A 24888-nucleotide genomic window follows, 5' to 3' on the forward strand; every position below is an offset into this window, starting at 1 on the left:
TCTGAATTGGCTTGATCAGTCACGCCAGATTCTGCCCCATCTCAAGACGTAACCAAAGCCAGTGACTCATCAGGGCGCATCCATTGTCTTACGAGACAGAAGGAGCCATACATATATATATATATATATATATATATGATTATATGATATGATTTTTTAAAAATCCAACATTGATAGAAATGATCAAAATTGTAATGACTTAAAGGAAAGTTAAAAATTCCTATTTTTAAGAACTAAATCTAGCCTCTATTTCAATGGAATAGATAAAATATAATGAGAGAGAAACAAGTTGGAAAGTCATTGGTGATTGAATAAATTGTCTCTAGTTATCATAATATCACTGATCAGAAATAAAAAGACAAAGAATGGTATTAGGCCTGGCATCAAAAATTTACAAAGTGAAGAAAAGCCAGCAGGATTATGCAGATGAAATAAAAAAAAAAACGATGGAGTGACTTGTCAGACATACTATTAAAACCCTCCAGGCTGAAGGCAGAGACATACCCTAGAAATTTGTTTCGATGAATAAAAACAAATTCATCTCAGAAATCTAAACCTGTGCCCAAAGCTTAGAAACTGACAATACAGCTATGTATGTAATACTAATACCTGGGTTGGTTTATAAAGGGTCTTAAGCCAATAAGTAGATAAAAAATGTGCCAGCTGGCAACTAAGAGCTTGTGAATAGAGTAACCCAAAAAAATCAATATCACTGTCAGGGTAAAACAATAATTTAAAAGCTAATCAGCATCACTCAGCTTTTAAAAAGACATAGGGTTTTTAAAGCTCTAGTGAAACCAAAATTACTTGTTAGCATTAGACACTTATATTTATCAAAGTCAGAACTTGTTACAAATTTTATTATTACTTTTCTGCTAATGCAAATCATGATAGCAAAAGAATGAGAAACAGACATGTGTATATATCCAAATACTGTTTAGTTCTGCATTTATTGTCCTGCCCACCCCAACCCACTATTTCCATGTCACTAAAAAAAAAAAAGAACAGTTTTTAAACATTGAATGACATTTTTAGATCAAAAGATGAGCATAACAAGTGAATGAATATAAATCTATATAAAACTAAAATATAAACAAAATAGGACACAAATAACTTTTCTTTTGAAAGAACGTCTGTAATTTTTAAGATAATTTTATAAATTTTATGAACTGCCCCCCCCCAGCCACAAACCTGCATATTTTGTTGGGAATGCTCTTGAAGTTGTTGTTGCTGCTGCTGTGCCTTGATTTGCTCCTCCAAAAAGCGCATTGGCTGCTGGTAATGCTGTGGTGCTTTCTGTTGGCGTCGTTGCTGTTGCTCCTCTGACATCCTTCTTTTTAGAATGTGAGAAGACAGCTGCTCTTGCAAATGTTTATGTTTTTGTTGAGGAAGAGCTGATTCAAGGATGCCCCCTTCTGTCTTTACAAGGATGCCCCCTTCTGTCTTGACAAGGATGCCCCCTTCTGTCTTGATTGTAAACTGAAAAATATTTTTAAAGATTTTTTTAAAATCATCAATCCAGGAAATTAAAAGAAATAGAGATGCACACTTTTTTATAATTGATGATTTGACAAGAACTACTGTGCTATCTATATCTAACCCAATCAAATTTTTCCAATTAAGTTTAATGTTTTTAAAAGGATAAAACTGAGGTTTGAAACTAACTAGACAATGCTAGAGCATTGATGGTATGTGTGAAGGTTAATATTAGAATTAATATAAATTCTTTAATTCACAAAAATAACATATAATAAAATTAGATATTTCTTTTTACTTCTAACTTTAATAAAATGTTTAGTGTAGAAAAAAAACTAGTCTACACAATATCCTTATTAAGCTTTATGCTTTACTGCATAACTTGACCAAGTTTGTGATAGACTTGTTGATCTCAAAAGTCTTAACAATTATTATTTTAGATGTAATGAATGGAAAGCATATAATAAACCAAAAGTGTTTTTGACTAAGAATTCTTGATCATGGCACACAAAACTTATTATAAGCTCTAAAAGAACATTAAGCAAGAAGTCCGCTAAATTAAATTTTGCATTGCTGAAAATACTCTTTTTTTTTTTCATATCTAGAGTAGTCATTATTTATGTACAGTGAAAAGCAATATAATTATTTTAACCTATATAAATGCTAAGAACCAAAACCTAGTTTGTGTGTGTGCGTACAAGGAAAGTATTTGTACTCAATTAACTCTAGACACCATTGGATCATTGAGAACAAATAATTCATAAAAATTTTACATGAAAGGTTATGTAGCATGCATTTCTAGACATTAAAAATATTGAAAGTTCCTATAAAATGAAGTTTATTAGCACTAATCTTTAGATTCCAATCCTGATACATGAAAACATTTAAATGCCATATATTTAACCATTTGGATTAAAAAATATGTGTGATAAATACATTTAAATTATACTTACATTTTGCATAAGTTGATCCGAAGGAGATCCAACATTCATCACATCTATTGCATTCATTTGGTCATTGTTAGCCTGTCCTGGGGTCAGCGGTGTGGGAGAGAAGGTGATGGACGTAGGTGTTGTGGGAGATGTTCGAGCAATGGCTGGTTGTGGGGATGGTGTTGAAGTGTGGGGTGGTCTTCTGAGAGGAGGACCCATATCTGAAGTGGAGCCAGAGGACTTCCTCATAGGAGATTTCTTACCCTCTTTTTCCTAATAAACAAAAATGTCAGATTAAAATAAATGTTTAAGAGTTAGCTATAAATTATGCCTTTAAAGATCTACAAAAATTCATACAATACAAAACATACTTTGCCCTTTTTTAGAAATCCACCATGACATCTCATGTGACCATTTAATGCTGCAGCATTTTTGAAATATCTGTCGCAAGTGGTACAATATGCTTGGGTCTTGGGTTGGTCATCCCTGTACAGACAAGACATTGCATCAAAAATATACAGTAAATTGAAATTGATTGATCCTTCATTTTTGTAACTATGATTACATTTCAACTAAATTTAGTATTGAATTCACAAAGTCAATATTTAATTCATATCATTCTTACCCTTTGATCGATGTTGTAGTGTCTGGAGATGTGCTGTACCACAATGCTCGGCTGGCTGGACTGGTCAAGGGACTAATGGGCTGGGCAATAGCTGGGGATACTGGGCTGCGAGTGGGTAATTCACTGGCTAAAACAAGCCCACTGGGAGATTGGTCGTTGCGTGCAGTAGGCGAATGTTCAGTGGAATTGGGAGTGCCCACAAAGTTGTATACCTGAGATAAGACAAGGACATGTGAGTAATGCATACATGTGTACAGATAGGTCTAGAGCAAGTGATTTACCAGACGTGTTGAGTCAAAATTCTTCAAGTCTGGGACAGACAAAAAGTGAGTGAGTCAAAGTTTGGCATGAACCATGTTAGGTAAGATCCAATGATACAATGGATGGTTATGCACTGGGCTATAATAGGTAGCTTAGAATGGTAGCCTTCATAATTTGGAGGCCCAGTCTCATGTGCTTCAAGACTCTGAAGACTTTTCAGGATTTGTACAAACAATCATGGATGCAAGCAACAGAGCCCCGTTTTGCCTGCAAGGGGGGGTCGGCAATCCCAAAAAACCTGCAAGCATGATGACTTTTATACTTCTCAACATAAATAAAACATTTACCGCTATATATATATATATAAATATATATGTCTTTAAATACAAACTATAAATTCTAAGCTTTTACTTAAATTACTATAATCTACAAGTATGTTTAAACATTTCATTTTTTTAAATATATAATATGCACATAGATAGGCCTACCTACTACTACTATATTAGTATAAATCAAACTTTGTAACACCTATGTTAAAAGTTAACTCTATTTCAAATAAAATATCTAATAGATCTAAATATTTATTGGCTGACAGAGTAGTCAGTAGATCTTACCAAATATAGAACTAGTTTACTGGATCTTCTAACTAATAGTAGCTTAGAGTACTTAGTCTTAGACTGATTTTTATACTAGATATCTACATCGAGTCAAGATGTCATTTTAATTCAATGATAATAGTAACAAAGTAGATCCATCAACTTACATCTATCTATATCTAGGTCTAATAAAGAAACTAGTAAGTATTAAGTTAATTAAGTATTAGAGATCTAGACATACAATATTCTCTGAGTCTAAGTCTAGACTTTAACTTGTCTAGGAATAGAGTGTCACTAGACTTCACTAGAGCTACTATTTAACTAGATATTAGATTTTCTCTAGATTTAGGTATACTACGGTATAGACTAGACCTAAATCCAAATTATATACACTCTAGATTTAGTTCCAGATCTTGAAGTTAGATCTATATACACTAATCTAGTAATGCTAGATCATAGAAGTGAGCTCTGCCCCTAGCTAGAATCATCTACTAGATTACTAGATCTAGATCTAAGATCTAAACTAGAGTCTTGCCTTTTTTAAAATAACTTTTTTTTTATTAGATCTAGATGTAGATTTAATTAGATCTAGAATCTAGACTTTACTAGTAGAATATTATATCTGATAATAGATTATAAAATAATACTAATAGATACGATCTACTTTTGATCTATGCTGCTTCTGCCCAGGGACTAGACCTAGTGTCCTAGTCAGGCTAGTGGTAGATTGTAACTGTAAGATTCTATATAGATCTAGATCTAACTAATAAAAAAATTACTAATTATTCCAATTATCTAGATCTAGCCTGACTAGGTCTAGTCCCTGGGCCTGGATATAATTAAATCTAGATTCTAGGACTAGATCTAATAATAAAAAACTTATTTTAAAAAAGGCAAGACTAGAATAGACTAGATCTATATTATTATATTATAAGTTTTATAACTATCGTTACTATCTATCATTTACTATCATTATTCATACGGCGATGATCCGGTACGGTAATTTCGCATTTTCGGGTAAATACGTTCAACTTCTAAAATCATTTTAAAATGTAGAAATAGATCTAGAATAGATCTCTAGACTAGATCTAGCCTTTAGGTCTGGTTTCAATTTTTATGCCGGCAGAACAAACTTATTAGAATTAGATCTAGATCTAGATAAATAGATCTACTTGCTAGATCTAACTTAGGCGTCTCAGGCCGGGGCCATACGGATTTGTTTCTAACTTTTGTTTACGTTTTTGATAAAAAGCGAAAGTTCGGAAACAGCGCATGCGCTGTAACTTAAGAATTGTAACTTCCTGTCTTTCTTTGAATTCGACTTATTAAGTTTTAGTTTGAAAGTACAAAACGTGAATGTGAAAAAAAAAAAAAAAGTCCAATACTGAGTCGGCAATCAGTCGGACTGGCGTTTGCCGGCAAGCTTTTTTTTTAACTTCGATTTTGCCGGCATGCCGGCTATAGCCGGCGATCTTGCATCCATGCAAACAATAAAACCATTTCTTTTTACTTCTATCTTATAAATTGTTGCTAGAACATGATGAAGGTTTGTAGGCTGCTTGATGGATGGTGTCAGCCCTCCTTAGTGAGCCAACAAGTTTGCCTATGTGACTCTGTACCAATTGCATCATAAACACAGTGCTTTAGTGTTAGTCAATTTATGTGAAGGCATGAATTTATTTACATCATAAGACTAAATCTGAATCAAAAATGGTAAAATTCTATACTAAATGAAAGCAAAAGAAGGACTTATCAAGATAAAAGTGAAATTTCCTTCAAAATAATCATCTCAGTAACAACCAATGCTGAGGTTTTTTTTAGCTTATACTGATTAAAAGTAAAAACAGTATTATAAAGTCACCTAAGTATAAATTACCCAGCAAGTTTCTTTAGTCCCACCATTTTAACTGGAACATTTTTTGTAATGATGACTGAAGAATGATGTACAGATAACTTCAATATTTACTTACTCCAGCCTTTTCCCATGCCATTGGAGATTCATGTGGATTGGAAATAAGGCCTGCTGAGGAGGCCAGGGATTCCTTTTCAGCTGCAGCTTTCTTCTTTTGAGCCTCCAGCTGCTGCTGATGAATCTGCTGCACCTGTTGGATAACAGTCAGCATGTCTGCAGGCTGTTGCTGTTTCTGCTGTTGTAGCTGGAGTTGAAACTGCAACTGTTGAGAAACTGTCTCAGCTGCTTGCTCTTTACTTTTCTAATAAGAAAAAATATAATAATGAAATAATCATTCAGAACAAATAACAGCTGAAGAAGCCTGTAAAAGAGTAAAGAAAATGTCCTTGTGACTAATTTGTCAATACCCAGAAAGGGAAAGCTTAGTAATGTGAAAAGATCCAATAACCTAACAAAAACTAGATTCAGATTCATGCAATAATTTCCAAACCTTTTCAAGACATGAATGGTAATAAGGATTAATATTAAATTAAGTGACACTGTGCCCCTTTTTTTTTAGATCACAATGAATGTTATAGGCATACACAAACACACTAAGAAATGGAGAGGGGACATTCATTGTTGTCTTCAAAATACTATGTGATTCAACTATCTAGATATTTCTTAATTTTAGCCTTTTGTCTTCTACAAACATACTCTACCTCTTCCTTTTGCTTTTTTTGTTGTTGCAGAAGAAGTTTTTGCTGCTGATGTATTTGCTGTACAAGTAACTCCTGTTGCTGTTGGCTGTTCTTCAGTTGTTGGGCATCAAAGTGAAACACATTGCCTCCAGCCTTGGTGAAAGAAAAAGCAGTTTAAAGTTCCTCTTTTCTATACAAGAAGGTTGTTAAAAATCACCCAAGCTATCAATTACTATCTTTGTAGACTTTGTGTTATTTATTATGGTTATTACACTTATGAAAGTTTTAAATTCTATTAGAAATATTATAGGAAATCCTTTATTCCAGCAATCTTCTTAATGTACCTAGAATGGCCTTTTTAAAAATTATTATTAAGAAGAAAGTTAATTAACATTAACAGGAAAAATAGAAACTCTTTAAACGGGTGCCTCACAAAGGTAATGTAACGCTTACCCCAACAGCACCTGGACTTGGGGTTGGAGTTGCTGAGCCAGGGCTATATACAGGGGAGTTAATCTGCTTGCCACGTCCCTCTGCATGTTTCTTGCTACCATTGCGAGGGACAGGTGGGGAGATTCCTGCAGCAGCCATGCTTGCCTGGACATGACCTTGAATGGTCTGAGGATCCAGATGATGGTGCTGCTCCAAGTGTCGCCGTAATGAGCGTGCATCGCAGTAACCTTTGTCACAGCTAGGTAGTTGACATTCATAGGGTTTCTTATCTAAGTGAGTCATGAGATGACCATTTCTGCAATGCAATGTTAGGAACATTATAAACTTTAAGTATTATGGTAAAGAGATTATAAATATAAATTTGGAAAAGTTTCTTCTCAATTAAAATTTCAAGCATGGATTAAAAAATGTGATAAATATGTTTTCCTTACAAATGGTCTTGACGCTTGAATCCTTTGGAGCAAACATTGCACACATATTTGCGCTCGTCCGAGTGAGTCAGTTTGTGTTTAGCCAGAGCACCAATGTTACTGAAAGTTTTGCCACAAGCTGGGCACTGTGAAGGCCCAAACTTAGACAGGGCAGATGGATCGGCAGTAATTAGGTTACTGCTAGAACCTTTCTTGTCTGGTGACTTGACAGCATCGTCTAAATCACTTTGATGCTGCAATAAGCCTGAGTGGAAGAAATTTTTTAAATTAAAAGTTAATGCAATAAATTATGAATTTTTTTTATTTAGTAGGAATTTTTATTATCTTAAATTATTGAAATTAAAGTCTCAAAAACATCACAATGTGAAATATAGGTTAGTAAACTATCGTTTCGTTTCCAAGATGAACTATTAAAATAAAATACCTGTATCTAAGACAGAAGATGTTGAGTCTGCCATTAGACTTGCTTCATGGAACGGCTGAGGTGACAATGACAAGCTGTCTGTGACACCCCCATCAAAAAGGTCAAATGATGTCCCACTAGTTCCATCTCCTAGCCGCAGACCTTGACTCCCTGAGCCCAGACTGGAAAGTAAGCCATCATCAAACTGGGGAAGGCCACTCGAGGAAGTGGAGTCAAAGGCAGAGTCCCCTAGAAGTTCAGGATCATTGAAATTAAGACTGTTGACAGCACTGAGCATCTTGTCTCCCCCACTCACAACGGAGTGAAAATGTAGAGATTGCATGCTCGACTGAGATGTGATGACAGGGCTATTCTGTCCTTGAATGTGCAAACTGTCTGAAGATACCAGGATGTTTAATGGGGATTTGCTGTCTCTCTTAGACATTAAGTCAGAAGAGTTTATGTAGCTGTTATCAGACATTTTATAAATGCCACCATCAGATAACCCATTCAGAGGGAAATTTACTATTAAATCTTCAGAATTTCCTAAAGTGATGTTGGACTGGTAGCCATTAAAAGCTGATAAAGACAGCGGAAGGTCAATCAAATTCAAACCACCAGGGTGATTATCTGAAGAACCAATATAGTTAGAGAGAAGCACCGAGCCATTAAGTCCAACAGCAAGAGCAGATGTCTGAGTGCTGTTTCCAGCAACCTGCCTTCCTTCCATTGCTTGCTGCAATCTGTATGCTGTTTGTTTCCATCAAGTAAATAATCTGTCATGACAATTATTATGCTTTTGTGAGGCTGCCTTCCTTCTGTGGCTACATGATTGCATTTGCAACCTAAAGGAAAAAAAAAAAAGGCATTATTTGTAAAGCTAGCATCAATCTATGACAAGTTTGATATAACTTAGCTGAGATTTAGAAGAAAATAAATCTATTATAAGATTCTATAAATTTTAAATGATTGCTTTGGTATAGTATTGCTTTTCTTCCATGCCTGTAGAGCATGCTCAGTGTGCTCTGGTCCAATCTCTATTCTGGAAATGTGACCGGGGTTTCTGGGACATTTCCATTCAATATAAAATCTACATCAAGATTCAAATTCAAGCCCCTACAGTTAGATAGTCAAACAGTTTAGGCCTTGCAGCCATACATCTCATGATGGACTAAGTTATTGCAGGATGGATTGGATTTGGGATTTTTGGCACATTGGTGCAATTTAGACCATGTCATGAGGTTCTGGGTTCAATTTCTGATGAAGATGAGGATTTTGATACAATTATATAACTAGCTGAATTCAACAATGCCAACCACTCGCAGTAACCTTTATCACATGAGATGTCATGAGATGACCATTTCTGCAATGCAATGTTAGGAACATTATAAAGTATTATGGTAATATGTTAAAGGTATATAAAAATCTTCTGAAGCAAGAAAATAGTAAGTAAAAACTATCCAGAGTGGTTAACATATTGTTTTTCTATACAAAGGAGAGCTTTTTACAAGGAATCATGATTTGGTCTAAATTCAGATATGTATATATATAATGGTAATTATGACATTTTAGTAACATTACAATTAATGATTATGCAAAAACTAGGCATTTCAGTCCTTGCAGTCATTCTATGAAGTGTTCCAACTGAGTTGGCAGTTCTAACAAAGTCTCATATTCTAAAGTAGTTACGCAAGTAGAAACTGATGGGTTTATGTTTTTACATTCAATCAGCACAAGACACAAAAGTTCACCTAAAAAAATAGGAACAGTTTCAAACAAATTTAAGCCTTTCCTTTTAAAATGTGATATGATCAGAAACATTTTTTGGATCCATTATTTATAATATCAGCTTGAGACCAGCCTGTATCAAATGTACAACAATTAAATTAATGGCGACTTTCTTTTCATGCACATTAAAGAATTAGCACCTTGTAAATATGTGTCCATCATTTCACATTCTGAATGCTAGAATTTCATTCTAAAGCATATTAATCAACCACGTTTATTTTTTAGTCCTTAGCATTTTAATCTACAGATCTTCTATTTAGGATATAGTGCGAAACTGCTATATCAATCTTAGAAAAAGAGCACACATTTTTACTTATGTGTCAAAAGATTTACAGTTCAAAGTTTACTTCAATGACAAGCTGAAGAAGCTGATGGAGACTAGTTATATATAAGTTATAAGTTATATTTTCAACTTGAATTTGTTATAAGTTATATTTTTAACTTGAATTTGTTTAAAAAAATGACAAACACAGAAAAAAAAGGAACCTTGTAAAAGTATAATTTGTATTGATGCCTGTAGTAGAAGAGAGGACTTCCAAATAATAACAAGACCAGTAAATTGTTAAGTCAATGTTAGCCTGTAATTGTAAACAAGAGTGACTCAAAAGCATTAGGATACACTGGCCAAACTTGGCAATATCATTTTCCTACCCCCATAACAAACTCCAACTCAGAACTGGACAAACAACATTAGCTTATATAGAGAGGATAAACCCCACACACCTTTCTACTCCCACAAAACTTACTCCATCTCAGAGAGACTCACATTACCTCAAAACCCAGCATAACCAACACTCTTTAAGGCAATGTGAAATATATATGAGCATAAGACTGCAAAAGAGCCTACAGCTTAGAAACAAAAAGATGACTAGATGAAGAATCTATTTTAAGAAATAAATAGAGATCATGACCCTAAAACTTTGTTGATAGATTCTAATCTAGGTGTACAGTGACAAGAGATATTTAACTAGAATATCCAAGATTCTTATCTCATCTAGATTCTAGATCTACATTAGATCTCTATAAAATTCTAGATACCTAGATCTATATTTAGATTTAGATAACTGGGTGATCTAGATTACTCTAGATATTATTACATATAAGTAATTGATCATTTAGGGACACATTATTTGTTCAATGTAGACATCTCCTCATTTTTTACTTCAGATGTGTAAATTTATACTACTATACAAGTCTCCATTTTTCTACACATCAGACATATTTTGTCTCAATATATTTTTCTTTAAGTTGAAGTTGACATGCATGGAAATTTCCATTATTCTACCTCTTCGGGAGAAGGGCAGGAGTCATGACTTGATGCTATTTTAAAGCCTGATGGTAAATGAAACACATGAGACTGGTATTGTAGACTTGTAAATAGACATGAAAACATGTTGTTTCTTTGCCTACATTTTAAATTGAACTGAAGTAAAAATAAAGAGCGTGTCCAATCATTTTCTGCATCTCACATTATTGATCATTACTGGACACCATTCAAGATATTTTAATATATGCAATTTTAATGCAATATTTTTATAATGTTTTAGACTGAAATGTTTAAAAAGCTTGATTGTAATATAGATCTAGATACGTAAATGTAAAGATGCTAATGATGATTTAAAAAAAAAATTAACATACTACAGCTAAGTAATTTAAAAAAATCAAATGATGTAATATAACATGTTATAATTTACTCTACAGAGGGGAGGGGGTGGGTAGGAGACCACCAAATATTATATATACCTATACAATATATTTGAATGTATACCTGGTAGCCAGGTACAAGGTTAGCATTCATAGGTACAACTGGTCTGACCAATACCAATACTGCTAAAGCCTTGTAGTGTGTAAGTAGTATCAACCATAGGGAGAATCTTCTGGTCTAACCAAAAGCCTTGAATAATGTGTAATCAATGATAGTGACATAAATGGGACAACTTACTGAGGGAAGGGGTGATTTGGACCAGTAAAAAAATGCTGTTCGTCTCCCACAGCATGGAAACGGAACCTCCCTCCCAAATCCAAATCACTTTCAAACAAGTACAATGTTGAGTCACAAAAAAAAAAAAACTGCAGTAAGAGGAATAATGTAGACTTAAGAGAGAGAGGGAGGGGATGTCTGACCAACTGCATTGCTGTGACATCAGTGACAAACAAAGAATGGAGTTAAGGCGCATTTTATGAAACAGTGATAAGAAATAGTTATATATTGTTATAATAAAAAAAGAAAACTGTCAGTGACTGTCTAGGACTCTAAGTAGTCTAAACTAAGTGTCTTAGTTTATAGTTAATATCTAATAGTAGTAGACTCGATCTAGTCCTAGTTTTCTACACTAGTCTATAGATTATAGAATAGAAAGTCGAAGTCTTGTTATAGAAAATCTAAATTCTTGATCTATTCTAGACCAGGCTATATTAATAGAAGTCTAGATCTAGATTAGATCCAGACTACCTAGGCTTAGATCTCGATCTAGTGTCCAAAACTCTACTACCGACCCAACTAACTTTACTAAACAGTTTCTACTTTCTTAGTTTCAATATTTTCATTTTTTCCACTAAAACTTTTTCAACAACCCATTGCTTGATGTTTTATTATTGCAAAATGCATTGCATTGTCATAATTTTACATAAAGCAAGTTAAAGGCATGTTGAGCTATTTCATTTTTTTTGTAAAATGTTGAGGAGCAAAAAGCAAAACCTTACTTTAGACGATTAATATTTAGTCGGCATTGTTTGTAGTCATGAGTTAATAAATAGGCCACTGGGTTCGGCCATTAATTGCCAACACGGAAATTAGCCTCTGTGATTCTACAACTTCCGATAATAAGTCCATTACTTTTTACGAAATTTTATTGTCAAATTAGTATAATGATGATATATGATTAGCTTATGGTATAAAATAAATATATCCTCATTGACTCTAATAAATGTTTTTAAAAACAAAATTGTATAGTATTTACTTGTTAATACAATTTTGAAGTTTTTATTAGTAAACAAGAAGTAGTCCATGACATCATTTCAACTTTGCGCATGACGGAAAACAAGCGCTAGATCTAGACTCTTGATCTAAATCTATTCTAAGCCTAATTCAATGGGAAAAAAAAGATCCACATAGTCATAGCATTTGTATTATTTAATTTTACAAACAGACCAAAATGGAACAAAAAATCTAGTGGAGAGGTTTTTCATTTTACATTCACACTTTCTTTTTTTTTTTTGTTATCTCTTTAATCTCAGCAAAATGTATATAATCATTTAGAGATCGCGCATAGATTTATTATTTATATTGATTGAGGGATATTGTAGATGTATTGCCCACTTCTGAAATTTATCAGTAGATATGGATTATAGTGGGATGAGGTGGTAAAATTAAGATGTAACTTATTTACTGACAGAGCCATAGTGTAGTATATTGTACTATCGCCCGGTATCACATCTTCCCTTCCCGTAAAAGATTCTGGAGCGCATCGTGTTAGTGTCAATTCTTTCTAATCTTAAAAATACAGACGTTACTTCAGAAAAGATGATTACGTCCTGCGCGTGTTCCTAGGTCAATATAGTCATGCAGTTTAACCAATGGCTTAATTCTGCCAAGTCATTGGTTTTACTGGCTGGTTCAGACAACCCATTCCATGCTCTAATTGCACTAGGGAAGAAGAAGCATTTGTACACATTTGTCCTAGCACATGGAACAAGGAATGTGCCTTTATTGTTGTGTCTTTCTGAGTATTTTATTACGTTTTGTATTTGAAGATTATGATTCACAATTCAGACATAGGCCACATATCACACCTAACCATGCTGATCTTGTCCACAGCCTTTGATACGATAGACTGCTATATATAGAGCCCGGTCAGATTTTCTGCCACTTAAATTTAGGTTTAGCAGGAATCGTCCTAAAGTGGCTTAGATCCTACCTGACTGAACGCACCCAAAGTGTCGTGGCTAACGGGACTGAGTCAAAAAGCTTACCCTTGAAGTACTGAGTGCCCCAATGATCAGTTCTAGGCCCAGTATTGTTCACTTTGTATACATACCCACTCGGAGGTGTCATACAACCAACTGGCATCTTGTATCACTTCTTTGCCGATGACTCACAGTTATTTCACGAGCTGCCAGATTCCTTTTGTTCACGTAGCTCACAATCTTGGAGTTTTCTTCGACCCAACACTATCGTTCGACCTACACATACGTCAGCTCTGCCAAGGTCTTTATCTGCAGCTGTGCAAATTAGGCCAGATCCGACCATATTTGACGACGGAGTCAACAAAATGCTAGCTGTAGCATTCATATTCTGCCGCTTGACTACTGCAACACAGTGCTAGCAGGTTTACCTGATGACAAAATCGCCAAACTGCAACGGAAAACAAGACAAGATTCTGCTACTGCGCTCTTACACACACTCCATCGGCTTCCTGGGAAAGCGAGAATCGAATACAAGGTGGCCACGCTATGTCATCAGTGCATCTACAACAAAGAAATACCCTTGTACCTTAGTGAAGTGAACAAAGTCAAAGAACAGTGCGCTCCATGGACTCAACGCTTCTAGCGATGCCACGTTTCTCCCTCAAAAGTTACGGTTTGCGGGCTTTTTTTGGTACACGGACCAAAGGTTTGGAACTGAATCCCCATAGATCTCAGACAGACAGCATGGCATGCTTCTCTACATTCAAGAAGAACATTAAGACATATCTGTTCAAAAGCTTTGTATTAGATTAGTTTGTCATTTTTAGCTCTCGTGTTTATGTTTGTGTTTACGTTTATTATTATGTTAAAAAAGAAAGAGTACCCATTCTCTGGCACTGCCAGGGTCGAGTTTCGTTAAAGAGAAACAAAAATCATCGTAGTCCCTTTATCAGTGTCCACTGAGGAATTTTCTGGGAATGTGGCAGATCTGCATCAGTACCGCCCTCTGACAGGTAACGAGAATCTTTCTAGGAATGTAAATGGCCTTGAAGACATCTGTGACGTCAGTTGTCATTATCCCCTCGGTTGATATAACAATGGGGTATATTGTTATTTTAGATAACTACCATAAACGCTTAATCTTCAAGCCTAGGTTACCATATTTTCTTTGTTTTTTCATTTAAGTTTTTCTTATATCATGAGACAGTGGTACGGCGATGCCAATAATGGTAGCGGTTTTTCTTTAAAATGAAAATCAGGGCTACTAAAATCTACTGTTGTGTCAGTCAAACTAGGCCTACCCCAGTATAATAAGAGATCAGTAGACTCGAGAACCCCCTGTGGCGAGTATTTGTAATAGGGAGGAGTATTCCTATTGATCAAATTATGTGACAAAGCTAGGTGTTGGTGTATTATTATTATGTTAGAAATGAACGAGTAGTCATTCTCTGGCGCTGCCAGGGTCGAGTTTCGCTAAAGAGAAACAAAATTCATTGTAGTCCCTTTAACCAGTGGCGTAGCTACCAATGTGCGGGTGGTGCGGGCCGCACAGGGCACAAAGTGGAGAGGGGCACCAAAATTCCCCCAGTGTGTATTAATTTCCTATTTCCCTGAGCGTTTCAGTAAAAACGACTAATTGCATGGACACGAACAAACATAAACGACTGTATTTTAAACATGAACTAACGATTTATAAACTAGTCATGGCCCTATTTTGTTTCATCTCCTTGACTATTTCTTCAATACAATGTAAGCTATAGAACAGTTTGAATCTAATTTACTAGATTTATTTCGGACACACGTTACATGTTGTTACTACACTGATCAATGCTCTGTAATATAAAGAAGAAGAAGAAGATAGGCCAACCTTTTTTTACTTCATTGTTTAGTCCATTGGTTTAATCTAGATATTAAGTTTACAAATATATTTCTAAACTCTAGCTCTAAACAATTGTCTTAGTTTATTCATTTCTTTATGATTCTTAATAGTTTACTTTTGGAAATAATTCTATTGTAATGTCAATTTTTTAAAATAAGCTAACCTTTGTTTTATTACGAGTTTTTTTAAAACTAACTAGTTAATTGTAATACTGTAACGTAAACAAAATGATGAACAGTGCTCAAGACTAGTCTGGATGGCGCCTCAAAACCCTTTTAAGCTCAGACGGAGAAATCATCATCTCTGGTTCTGTCCGGTCTGTGTAGTCTATAAGGGCCCCATACCCAGATTTATCGGGGTCCCTCATTACCGACCCATCGGTATAGCAGAAAATGGCATCGGATGGGTAGGACTTTAGTGTAGCTGATGCCAAGTTTTGGAGTATGGCAGGTGTTAATCGCCTCTTGGTGGCTCCCTCTTGTCCTATAAGGGACATGTTTATTTGTGGGGCCGTAAATCTCCTCCACGGAGGGCAAGTATTAATTTTTCTAATAGGAATTCTATCAGTGGAGAGCCCAGCTGATTTTGTCAAATTGGCCGCAATGTGGAGGAACGATCGCATTTGTATGATGCGGTTCCTCTCTCTCCACTGTTGCACTAAGATTGTGGTGGGTAGCCTAGAGTCGCCTCTTTTGTAGCGCTCGTAGGCCGTAAGTACCGCCCTCTCCCTCCTTAAATGTAAAGGGGCCACGTTTGTTAAGATTTCATCATCTTCATTTAAATCCAAAGATGGATTCAATGAGTGGTGGAGGTTATCCCCGAAAGTAGAAAAACATGAGACCAGCAGAGCTCACATTCAGTCATCGCTTGCTTGGAGGGAACTTGAAGTTTGCCTGAGAGTAGGGAACAGTATTGACAACAAGGCCCAAGATTTGATTATACAATAGATGAAAACCTGGAGAGTTAGTAAAATTACTATCAACGTACGATCCACTCTTGATTCTCCACAAATACAAAATGGAATTTATTACAAAATTGGGGGATCACGCTAAAAAAACAAATCATGCAGCAAGTAAAACAAGCCAAATATTTCTCTATTATTTTTTACAGTACACCTGACATCTTAAAGCTGGATCAAACTTCCCAAATTTTACGGTACGTTGTCATGGATAGGCTAATGACGGGGTGCAGGTTCGTGAGTCTTTTATTGACTTCATCGACACAAAGGACATGTATGCTGCTGGAATCGCTGAGATGATTCTAGAGAAACTGCGTTCGGATGGCTTAGACATAATGGACTGCAGGGGTCAAGGCTATGATAATGCTGCGGTCATGAAAGGTCAAAACTACGGTGTCCAAAAACGTATTCTAGAAGTCACTATTCATTGCCTGCTCAAACTCTGGAGACATTAACTAGCAGAGATGAAAATTCATCGACTAGATCTTAAGCAGGTGGATTATTGGTTGCTGTTCAGTCTTTTAATTTTCTCACCTATCTTGGATTTTGGGCTCCTGTATTAACTGAAATTAATGATGCGCAATTCTACCTTCAAAAACAAGGATTGTCTATTCGAGACTGCTCACTCAAACTAATAACATTAGAGACATTTTTAAGTAGTAATCGAGAGGACATCGCTGAAGCCAGCATTACCTTTGCCGAAAGCGTGTGCTCAGATCTGAGAATCAGTACAGAACCTCAAAACGTATTGGCCTGAAGAAAAAGATGCCTGGTGAGAAAATTGACTATTCTGTACTTACACACAAAGAAGAGCTACGAAGGGAAATTTATTCTACCTTGGACAGGATTGTTCAAGAAATAATCACCCGATTTGAGCAACTTCATAATGTATCAGATAGATATGAATTTTTGTCGCCTTCCCGGCTATTAAATCCTCAGGTCGAAATCAATCTCGATAGTACTCCTAGCGACATTGATAAAAACGAATTTCTGCGGGAGCGAAAGCGGCTTCAACGGTTTGTCACAGTTTCATCAGAAGCCTCCGAATTTCCAAAACAAAGACCTGTTGAGCTCTTGAATTTTATAAAAAAATAGCTAGATGATTCAGTCCCGAATATCGTCATCATGATTCGCATATTTTTTTACTATTGCGGTAAGCGTCGCTACATGCGAGAGAAGTTTTTCCAAACTTAAACTGATCAAGAATTACATGCGATCAACGATGAAAAATTTACGACTCACTAATTTGGCCATTTTGTCCATTGAACAAGAGCTGGTGGAAAAAAATGGATTTCGATAAAATTATTGATACTTTTGCCAGCAAGAAAGCGCGTAAAATTCATTTGTAGTATGTTTATGTAAAAGTGATTTTTTTTTAATTAACAATATTTGATTAATGAATACATATTATTTTGAACAGGTTTTGCAATGTTATTAATTAGTTTTTTTTTTTTTTTTTTGGGGGGGGGGGGGCATCAAGATGAGGTACCGCACCAGGCATCATATACTCTAGCTACGCCACTGCCTTTAACAGTTTCCACTGAGGAATTTTCTGGTGATGTGGCAGGTCTGCAGCAGTACCGCCCCCTGACAAGCAACGAAGATGTTCCTAGGAATGTTAAGGGCCTTGAAAGTGTCTGTGAGGTCAGTTGTTATTATCCCCTCGGTTGATATAACAATGGGGTATATTGTTATTTTGGACAATTTCCATAGACTCTTAATCTCCAAGCCTAGGTTCCCATATTTTCTTTGTTTTTCTAACTCAGTTTTTCTTAAATTATGAGACAGTGGTATGGCAACCTAGGTAGGCTGATTCTGATAGGGCTGGACATCCTGTCATAATGTGTTCAATCGACTCGCCCACATTTCCACATTTTCGGCATTTGTCGACAACATTGAGTTTCAGGATATGCTTCTCGTAATTTTTTGTCCTGATTACTCTGTCCTGTATTGCTGTAACAAAGCCTTCTGTTTCAGGGTAGAGATGACCTGCTTTGAGCCATGTTAAGGAAGCAGCCTTGTCGATGTTGTCCCCATGTAATGAAGCCGGAAATTTTCCGTGGAGTGTTTTTTCTTCCCATTGGCGAATCTCATGCCCTACGTCGTCCAAACCGACATTGACGTCAGCATTGTGTAGGTTCAGAGGGGTTGCATCGGAGTCGTATTTCCGTAGGAAGGAAACTAATTTGTTGCTGGAGGCGAGCAGTTTTGATCGTATTTTTTTTTACACAATTTGAAGATGTTCTGCAATCCACGACCCCCATCCTTCCTGGGCAGGTATAACCTTAAGGTGGAGGACTTGGGGTGTAGGCATCGAAACTTAAATTGGTTAGTAATTTTCTAGTGAGTCTGTCAATGTCATGTAGGTCGGTGTCAGTCCATTTGATCACACACATTATTATTATTATTATTATTATCTATGTAGTAATGAGACAGTTGTAAAATGAACAAGAAAAACATAATACGTGGGGGGGGGGGGGGAATTTTGGTAGAGAAATCACACAATTTATATAGGCCTACAAATTTATGTTAATAATATTACTAATTGATTATATTTTAACTAATATTTAAATTATATCGCTTCCCCCTCTAGTATTTTGTCATAACTGTTTTCTAATTGGAGAGTGGTTCTCAAATGTGAACTGTGAGGCTCACCCGTTTATCTCTGACAAAGCTTTTTCTAAGTATCATTACTGAAAAAAAAATGCTTTCGTGTGAATGGCGATGTAAACATTATACACATTCTCTGAGCAAGAACTATTAGGCCTACATTTGGAAAACTGTGTCAAACTAAGCTTGCCTTAATTCCTTCACATTAGTTAGTGAATTTACCCCACTAGAATGCGACAAGTCATTTTTAGCTGATTGGCAATTAGAAGAAGTTGTTGCTTGAAACTTTTAATGTGATATTGTCAACAATTTAAGATGGTTTCCTCGAATTTGAACATTTAATTTTTCCTGAGACAGAAAACAAAAAAAATGCTGAAATACCATGACCAAATTTTCAAATATTTCATATTAAAATGTTTTTCTAAAACGATACTTTTTAATTTTTTTATATATGTTGTATTCCCCAATTCTCTCTATCTACGTATAGTAAAGCCCAGCAGAGTATTCATATTGAATGAAATCAAGGGACTCTTGAAATTGTGTATGTATAAAACGCGGTAATGAAAAGTAGGCTATTTACAATTACAAGCATTACTGTTACATTGATGACTGTTTCAATATTTAAGACAGTTTTATAAAAGAGAATGTCTCGCTTTGTGATGTCGTGTCGAAAAACAACCTTCTTCTCTTAGTAGTTAGATTTGATTTTTTATTGAAAATTCTAACAATTTCAGATAAGATAAAGAATCAACAAAAACATCTGGACCTTTTGTCTTCCCCTTTAGATCACATGCTTGCTAATTCATTAGCAACAGAATAGTGTTTATAAATGCATGCATGCTCTGTCAAAGATTGTTTTTTTTTTATTCCTCTTATAAATAATACAAATTGTGCTGTAGCATTGGCGTCGATGCTTTTGTTCACAGTTATCTAACGGAACCTATCGCTAGGCTACTAATCTTTGTGGCAAACTATAATGTTTTCCTTTGATTGTCCAATTCAAATCTAGGTGTTGAAGTTTTTGGAGATAAACTCAAAATCATTTTTCTTATCTGGACATAAAACTTCACAAACTTGATTCATACATTGTTAACAAATTCTCCATAAGAAAGTTTTCTTTTTACTTCTGGGCAATATTGTACGCTACAAAATTATAAGTTCCTTATGTGGCGGCTTTCTGAGAACTATCTTTTTGAAAAAAAGATTTCGTTGGTCAAATAATTCTTTTCTGCTCTTTGTTTCCTTTCTTCATAGTTATAGGATAAATAAATGAGAGACACAACAATGGACCTTTAATATTTATGAAAAAAAAAAACTTCTATGTACACTATTGTTTAAAAAAAAAACCTACATTCTGAATGAACTCTGCGTTTAATATTCGACATTTTAGAATTGCACATTAAATAAATAGACAAGAGACATCAAATCAACAGTCACTTGTTTGAGGAATATTCAACGTTCACCCACATTTTGTTTACTTCGCTTGTGCGAATTTCAAGCCTTGAATCATTAAAATTAAATTAGTAAATACTAATTTTCAACTTTAATTCTTTTATTATACAGGAAATTTTATTTTCATGGATGTCATGGATGTGTGTACGCGTTTTCTAAACTTGAAGAAAGGGTCTTTCAGTTTATGAAGCTGTTGTCTCCATGTCATATTGATCTCACAGATAATGTCTGATTGAACCGCGTTTGAGTTTGGTGAAAATAAGAACTGTCCGAAACCAAAACTCAATTTTCTGGTTGATGAACTTTGACGCTGTAGAACAATGGTAGCAGAATGCTTTGCATTAGAATGTTCAATAGAGCAATGACTGAACATGTCTGAGTTCAATCGGTCAATACAGCAATGTTGAAGAAGTTCATTTGTTCCTTTCTGAAGAAAAGTTGCCCTTTGAGTGGACGGAGGATGAAACTTGGTGTTGTCAATGTTGTTGCTCTCTGAGTTGCTTTCAAATTGCAGGACTAAAAATGTTTCAGAAACACTGGTAAAGAAATCTGCATGGTCTGTAAACACTTTAGTGTCCTTCACTTTCTGTAATGCTATGTCATCCATAGTGATGACCTTGGGAATGTCAAATTGATTTGATGTTGATATATCATCCAGAGTGATGACCTTTGGAATGTCAATTTGATTTGATGCTGGTAATGAAACATCTATCTCAGGAATGGGTGTTGATGATGTTTCTTCTTCTTCCTCAGGAATAGTTGCTAAGCTTGTAAAATTATCAACTTCTGCTTTGATGTCTTCATTATCTGTTTCATGGTAATGTTCAAACATATGAACATGAAATACTCTGGTAACCTTGTTGACATTGATTTCATAAAGCAGGTTGGAAATCTTTCTGGTGATGGTAAATGGACCTTGCCATTTGTGGAATAGCTTGTTACTCCAATTTGGCAACAGTAAATTGACTTGATCTCCTTGAGCAAAATATCTTGATTTCATGTGTTCATGTAATATTCTTTGACTTCCAATGTTCATGGTTGTAATGGCTTCTTGAGTTGACTCACATTCTTTCAAATGAGGAATACTTGTATGAGTGTTAGAGTCAAGTTGCATAGTTTTTCTTTTGTCTGGTATAGCCAAAGTTGATTGAGTATAAGTTTCTTTAGTTTCTGCTTCTGGTTCTTGAGACTTGTCTTGATTGTAGCAAGAATTTTCAATGAATACCATATTATTGGTAGATAATGATGCAGATGCAGTCTTGTTCAAGTCTTGATGTATGAAGTCATCATCAGTGGTTAGGGATGGGAAAGTACTTGGTAGGGATGGGCTTGTATTGTCAGGTAGGGATGGACATGTAGTGGGTAGGGATGGACATGTAGTAGGCAGTGATGTCCCTGTAGATTTACTTGAGTCATGATGCATAGATTCATTGTTGTCAATTCTGGCTTTGTAGTCTTCTTTGTTCTTTGTTTTAGTTATGTTGCTTTTCTTTTGAGTTTGTTTCTTCTCACAATAACCATGTTGACAATGTGAACAATTATTAATGTATTTCTTGACATCTTTGGTCAAGCTAGGCCAATAATATTCTTTGGCAATTCTCTTCTTAGTACTTGTTATATTCATATGTTTGGTGTCATAAAATTCATGCTTTGCTTTGATTATTTGATTTCTGTACTTCTCTGGTACATATATTTGTTCAATTACATTGCACTTGTGAAAAGAAGTCTTCTTGAGAAATCCATCTTCGAGATATGCTGTACGCTCTCTTAATTGAGCTTTCTGGTATATTCTTGTTAATGTTGCATCATTCTTTTGTTCAGCTTTGAATTCGGTATTTTTCAATTTTAATAATTCTCGTTTTAGTTCTTCTTGCCGTCTTTTGTCATCTTCTCTGTCTATCTCAGCTAATTTATTATCAAACCATCTTTCTCGTTAATGTGAAGGAATATTGAGTTTTTCTGCTAAAGCTATGGCTTCACCTATTATGTCTGTTGTTAAAGTCATGTTACAATGTTCTTTTGTTTGATATTCTCTTTGTTTTTCTGCTTCTTTATCTTCTTGACGTTCTGCCACAGGTCTGGCTTAGGAATTTGCTTCTCTTTTGCTAATTCCATCAATTCAAGGAGTCGTTGTGTTCTAGAACCGGAAGCCATATTTAATTTTTTTGTTAGTTTCTTGTATTGGAGCAAAATGTACAATATCTGGATTTTAGCTTTATCTCAGATATAATAATAATATAGTGACAAAGTTCTTGAAGCCTCAATTTGCTAATAATACTTGACAGTAAAATTGTATTTCACTGGAGTCGTAAGCTTCGATATATAGATCTATTGAGCCGAGTACTTTTTTTACTGGTTTAACAGTTGGTTAAATCTGGTCTTCTGTTTACTTTGTGCCAGACAAATGATTAATTACTGGTCTTCTTTATAATGACTATAATGCCAGTTATTTGCTTTACTGGTCTTTTATATAATGCCAGTTATTATGTATATTGGTCTTATTCCTTTTGCCAATTACATATAATAATAGATTTCGTGAGTTAGACGTAACTCTAACGAAAATCTTTATAAAAGAATTATCGATAACCAACTGACCTGTTAAACACTGAAATTCTGTCCTCCGTTAAATAAGAATGAAGTTCCTTTGAAGAGTTTAGAAATTGGTCCTAGATCTTGAATAAAATTCGTTAGAAGTTGTCCATAAACTTGTATTAGTCGGAGTGCCAGATGTCACAACGTGTGTTGTGGTGCCGGGGATTTCACTTGAATTAAAATAGTTTAATAAATGACGATCTAGTATTCACAATAAAAGATTCTTTGTCAAAACACAACTCTGGAACTTTATTTAAATATAAAACGTAAGTACAGCTTATGTACAAGTTACAGATCAACAAGCACAAAAAATATTACAAAGGCTTTAAATCAGAGCTCTTAGAATACGCGACTGTCTACTAGGAAGTTCTTTCATCGACTGGCGTTCTTTCTACTCTCCTCAATTCTCTGGCGCTAAAATGTCTTTATTTATTTTCAAATCAACCAATAGATTTGCAACATCGTAATTACGTCTCGGGTAAAACCTGAGGCGCTGTCAAGGATCTAGATTTGTGGGGTAATTCCTGAGGCTCAGTCAAGGGTTTATATTTCTATTTACACATAAGCTTTTAAATGTGAAATATACAAATAAATCTATAATGGCATCTGTGACATCTACTATCCCATACAAAAACAAAGGAGATGGTCATTACGGAGCTTCTGATTGCGCCCTGCTAACTTACAATGAACATGATCTCCAGGACGCGGTAAACGAATTTGCATACGCTGCCGCCTCTTTCGGTCTATCTAAAAACCTCGGGAAAACAGAAGTTCCAGAAGTCACCCGATAAAACATACTCAGCCCAAAGGATCACTGTAAACGGACAGCCTCTTAACGTGGTAGACCACTTCACATATTTATTTAGTTTAGTGTCAAATGGTGCCTCACTTTCAAGGGAAGTTGATAACCGTCTGGCCAGGGCCAGTAGCGCTTTTGGACGCCTTCAGCCGAGAGTTTGGCGGAACAAATCGCTCCGCCTGCCTACAAAAATCAATGTCTACCAGGCGGTGGTTCTCTCAACCCTTCTATATGGCTTTGAGACCTGGACACTATACAGAAAACAACTAAGACTTCTTGAGCGCTTCCACCAAAGATGCTTGCGCTTCATCGTGGACATACGGTGGCAAGACCGCACTACAAACAGCGATGTCCTTACGAACGCCGGTATTGACAGTATAGAGGGACTTCTTATGGTCCGACAGTTACGCTGGGTAGGGCACGTATCTCGTATGGGAGACGAACGTATGCCAAAGGCAGTCTTGACAGCTAAAAGGTGGTCGACGTAACAGAGGCGCCCCACGGAAACGCTTCAAAGACCAGCTTAGGCGTCAACTTTCCGTGGCTGACATAGAAGAGAGCACCTGGTTGCATGCGGCTGGAGGTCACTCACGAAGGCCGCGGGATACACATTTGAGACCAAAAGAAAATCCGTTGCCGAGGACAAACGCAGACGGCAAAAAGGAAATCTAAATCGACCACCTGCAGACCATGGTTATGCTTGCCCTGGATGTGGCAAAATATGTAGGTCACCGCTGGGGCTGCGCAGCCACGGGACATACTGTATTCCTCACTAATCTTCGGACTCGAAGAGAATCCTATGTGTCTAGTCTAGGCACTGGCGGATCCAGAACTTTGGAGTGGGGGGGGGGGCGATTTTTTTCAAAACCCTAACCCTAACGCCCAGTAAACCCTAACCCTGTGCATAAACGTGCGTACAGCATATATATATATATATATATATATATATATATATATATATATATTTGATATATGAGTATAAAATAAGACTGTTTCTCAATCTTCGGCGAAAAAAAACAGAAAAAAAACAGTCTTTCTCTTGCAAGCTTGGGGGTCTGGAGAGCGCTGTAAGCATCTTCAGTGGGGTTCGGGGCGAAGCCCCTACCCCAAAAGCGTTTTCTTGCTTTTTTCTCTG

General features: G+C 35.8%; 1 protein-coding gene across 1 annotated transcript in view; it reads right to left on the minus strand.

Annotated features, from left to right (window-relative positions):
* Nucleotides 1–12371, minus strand: part of LOC106067018 (uncharacterized) — a 29528-nt gene extending 17157 nt beyond the window's left edge. Inside the window, exons 1-10 of the mRNA XM_013226121.2 lie at nucleotides 12261–12371; nucleotides 7791–8614; nucleotides 7367–7610; nucleotides 6936–7230; nucleotides 6504–6635; nucleotides 5861–6103; nucleotides 3034–3245; nucleotides 2780–2894; nucleotides 2430–2681; nucleotides 1192–1479 (exon numbers count right to left, since the gene is read on the minus strand). Of these exons, the coding sequence (XP_013081575.2) occupies nucleotides 1192–1479; nucleotides 2430–2681; nucleotides 2780–2894; nucleotides 3034–3245; nucleotides 5861–6103; nucleotides 6504–6635; nucleotides 6936–7230; nucleotides 7367–7610; nucleotides 7791–8499 (2490 nt within the window). The 5' untranslated portion in view covers nucleotides 8500–8614; nucleotides 12261–12371. The remainder of the gene's footprint in view (nucleotides 1–1191; nucleotides 1480–2429; nucleotides 2682–2779; nucleotides 2895–3033; nucleotides 3246–5860; nucleotides 6104–6503; nucleotides 6636–6935; nucleotides 7231–7366; nucleotides 7611–7790; nucleotides 8615–12260) is intronic.
* Between the last annotated feature and the right edge of the window lie 12517 nt (nucleotides 12372–24888).

The sequence above is a fragment of the Biomphalaria glabrata genome, chromosome 3 (assembly GCF_947242115.1).
Source record: "Biomphalaria glabrata chromosome 3, xgBioGlab47.1, whole genome shotgun sequence".
NCBI classification, from domain to species: Eukaryota; Metazoa; Mollusca; class Gastropoda; family Planorbidae; genus Biomphalaria; species Biomphalaria glabrata.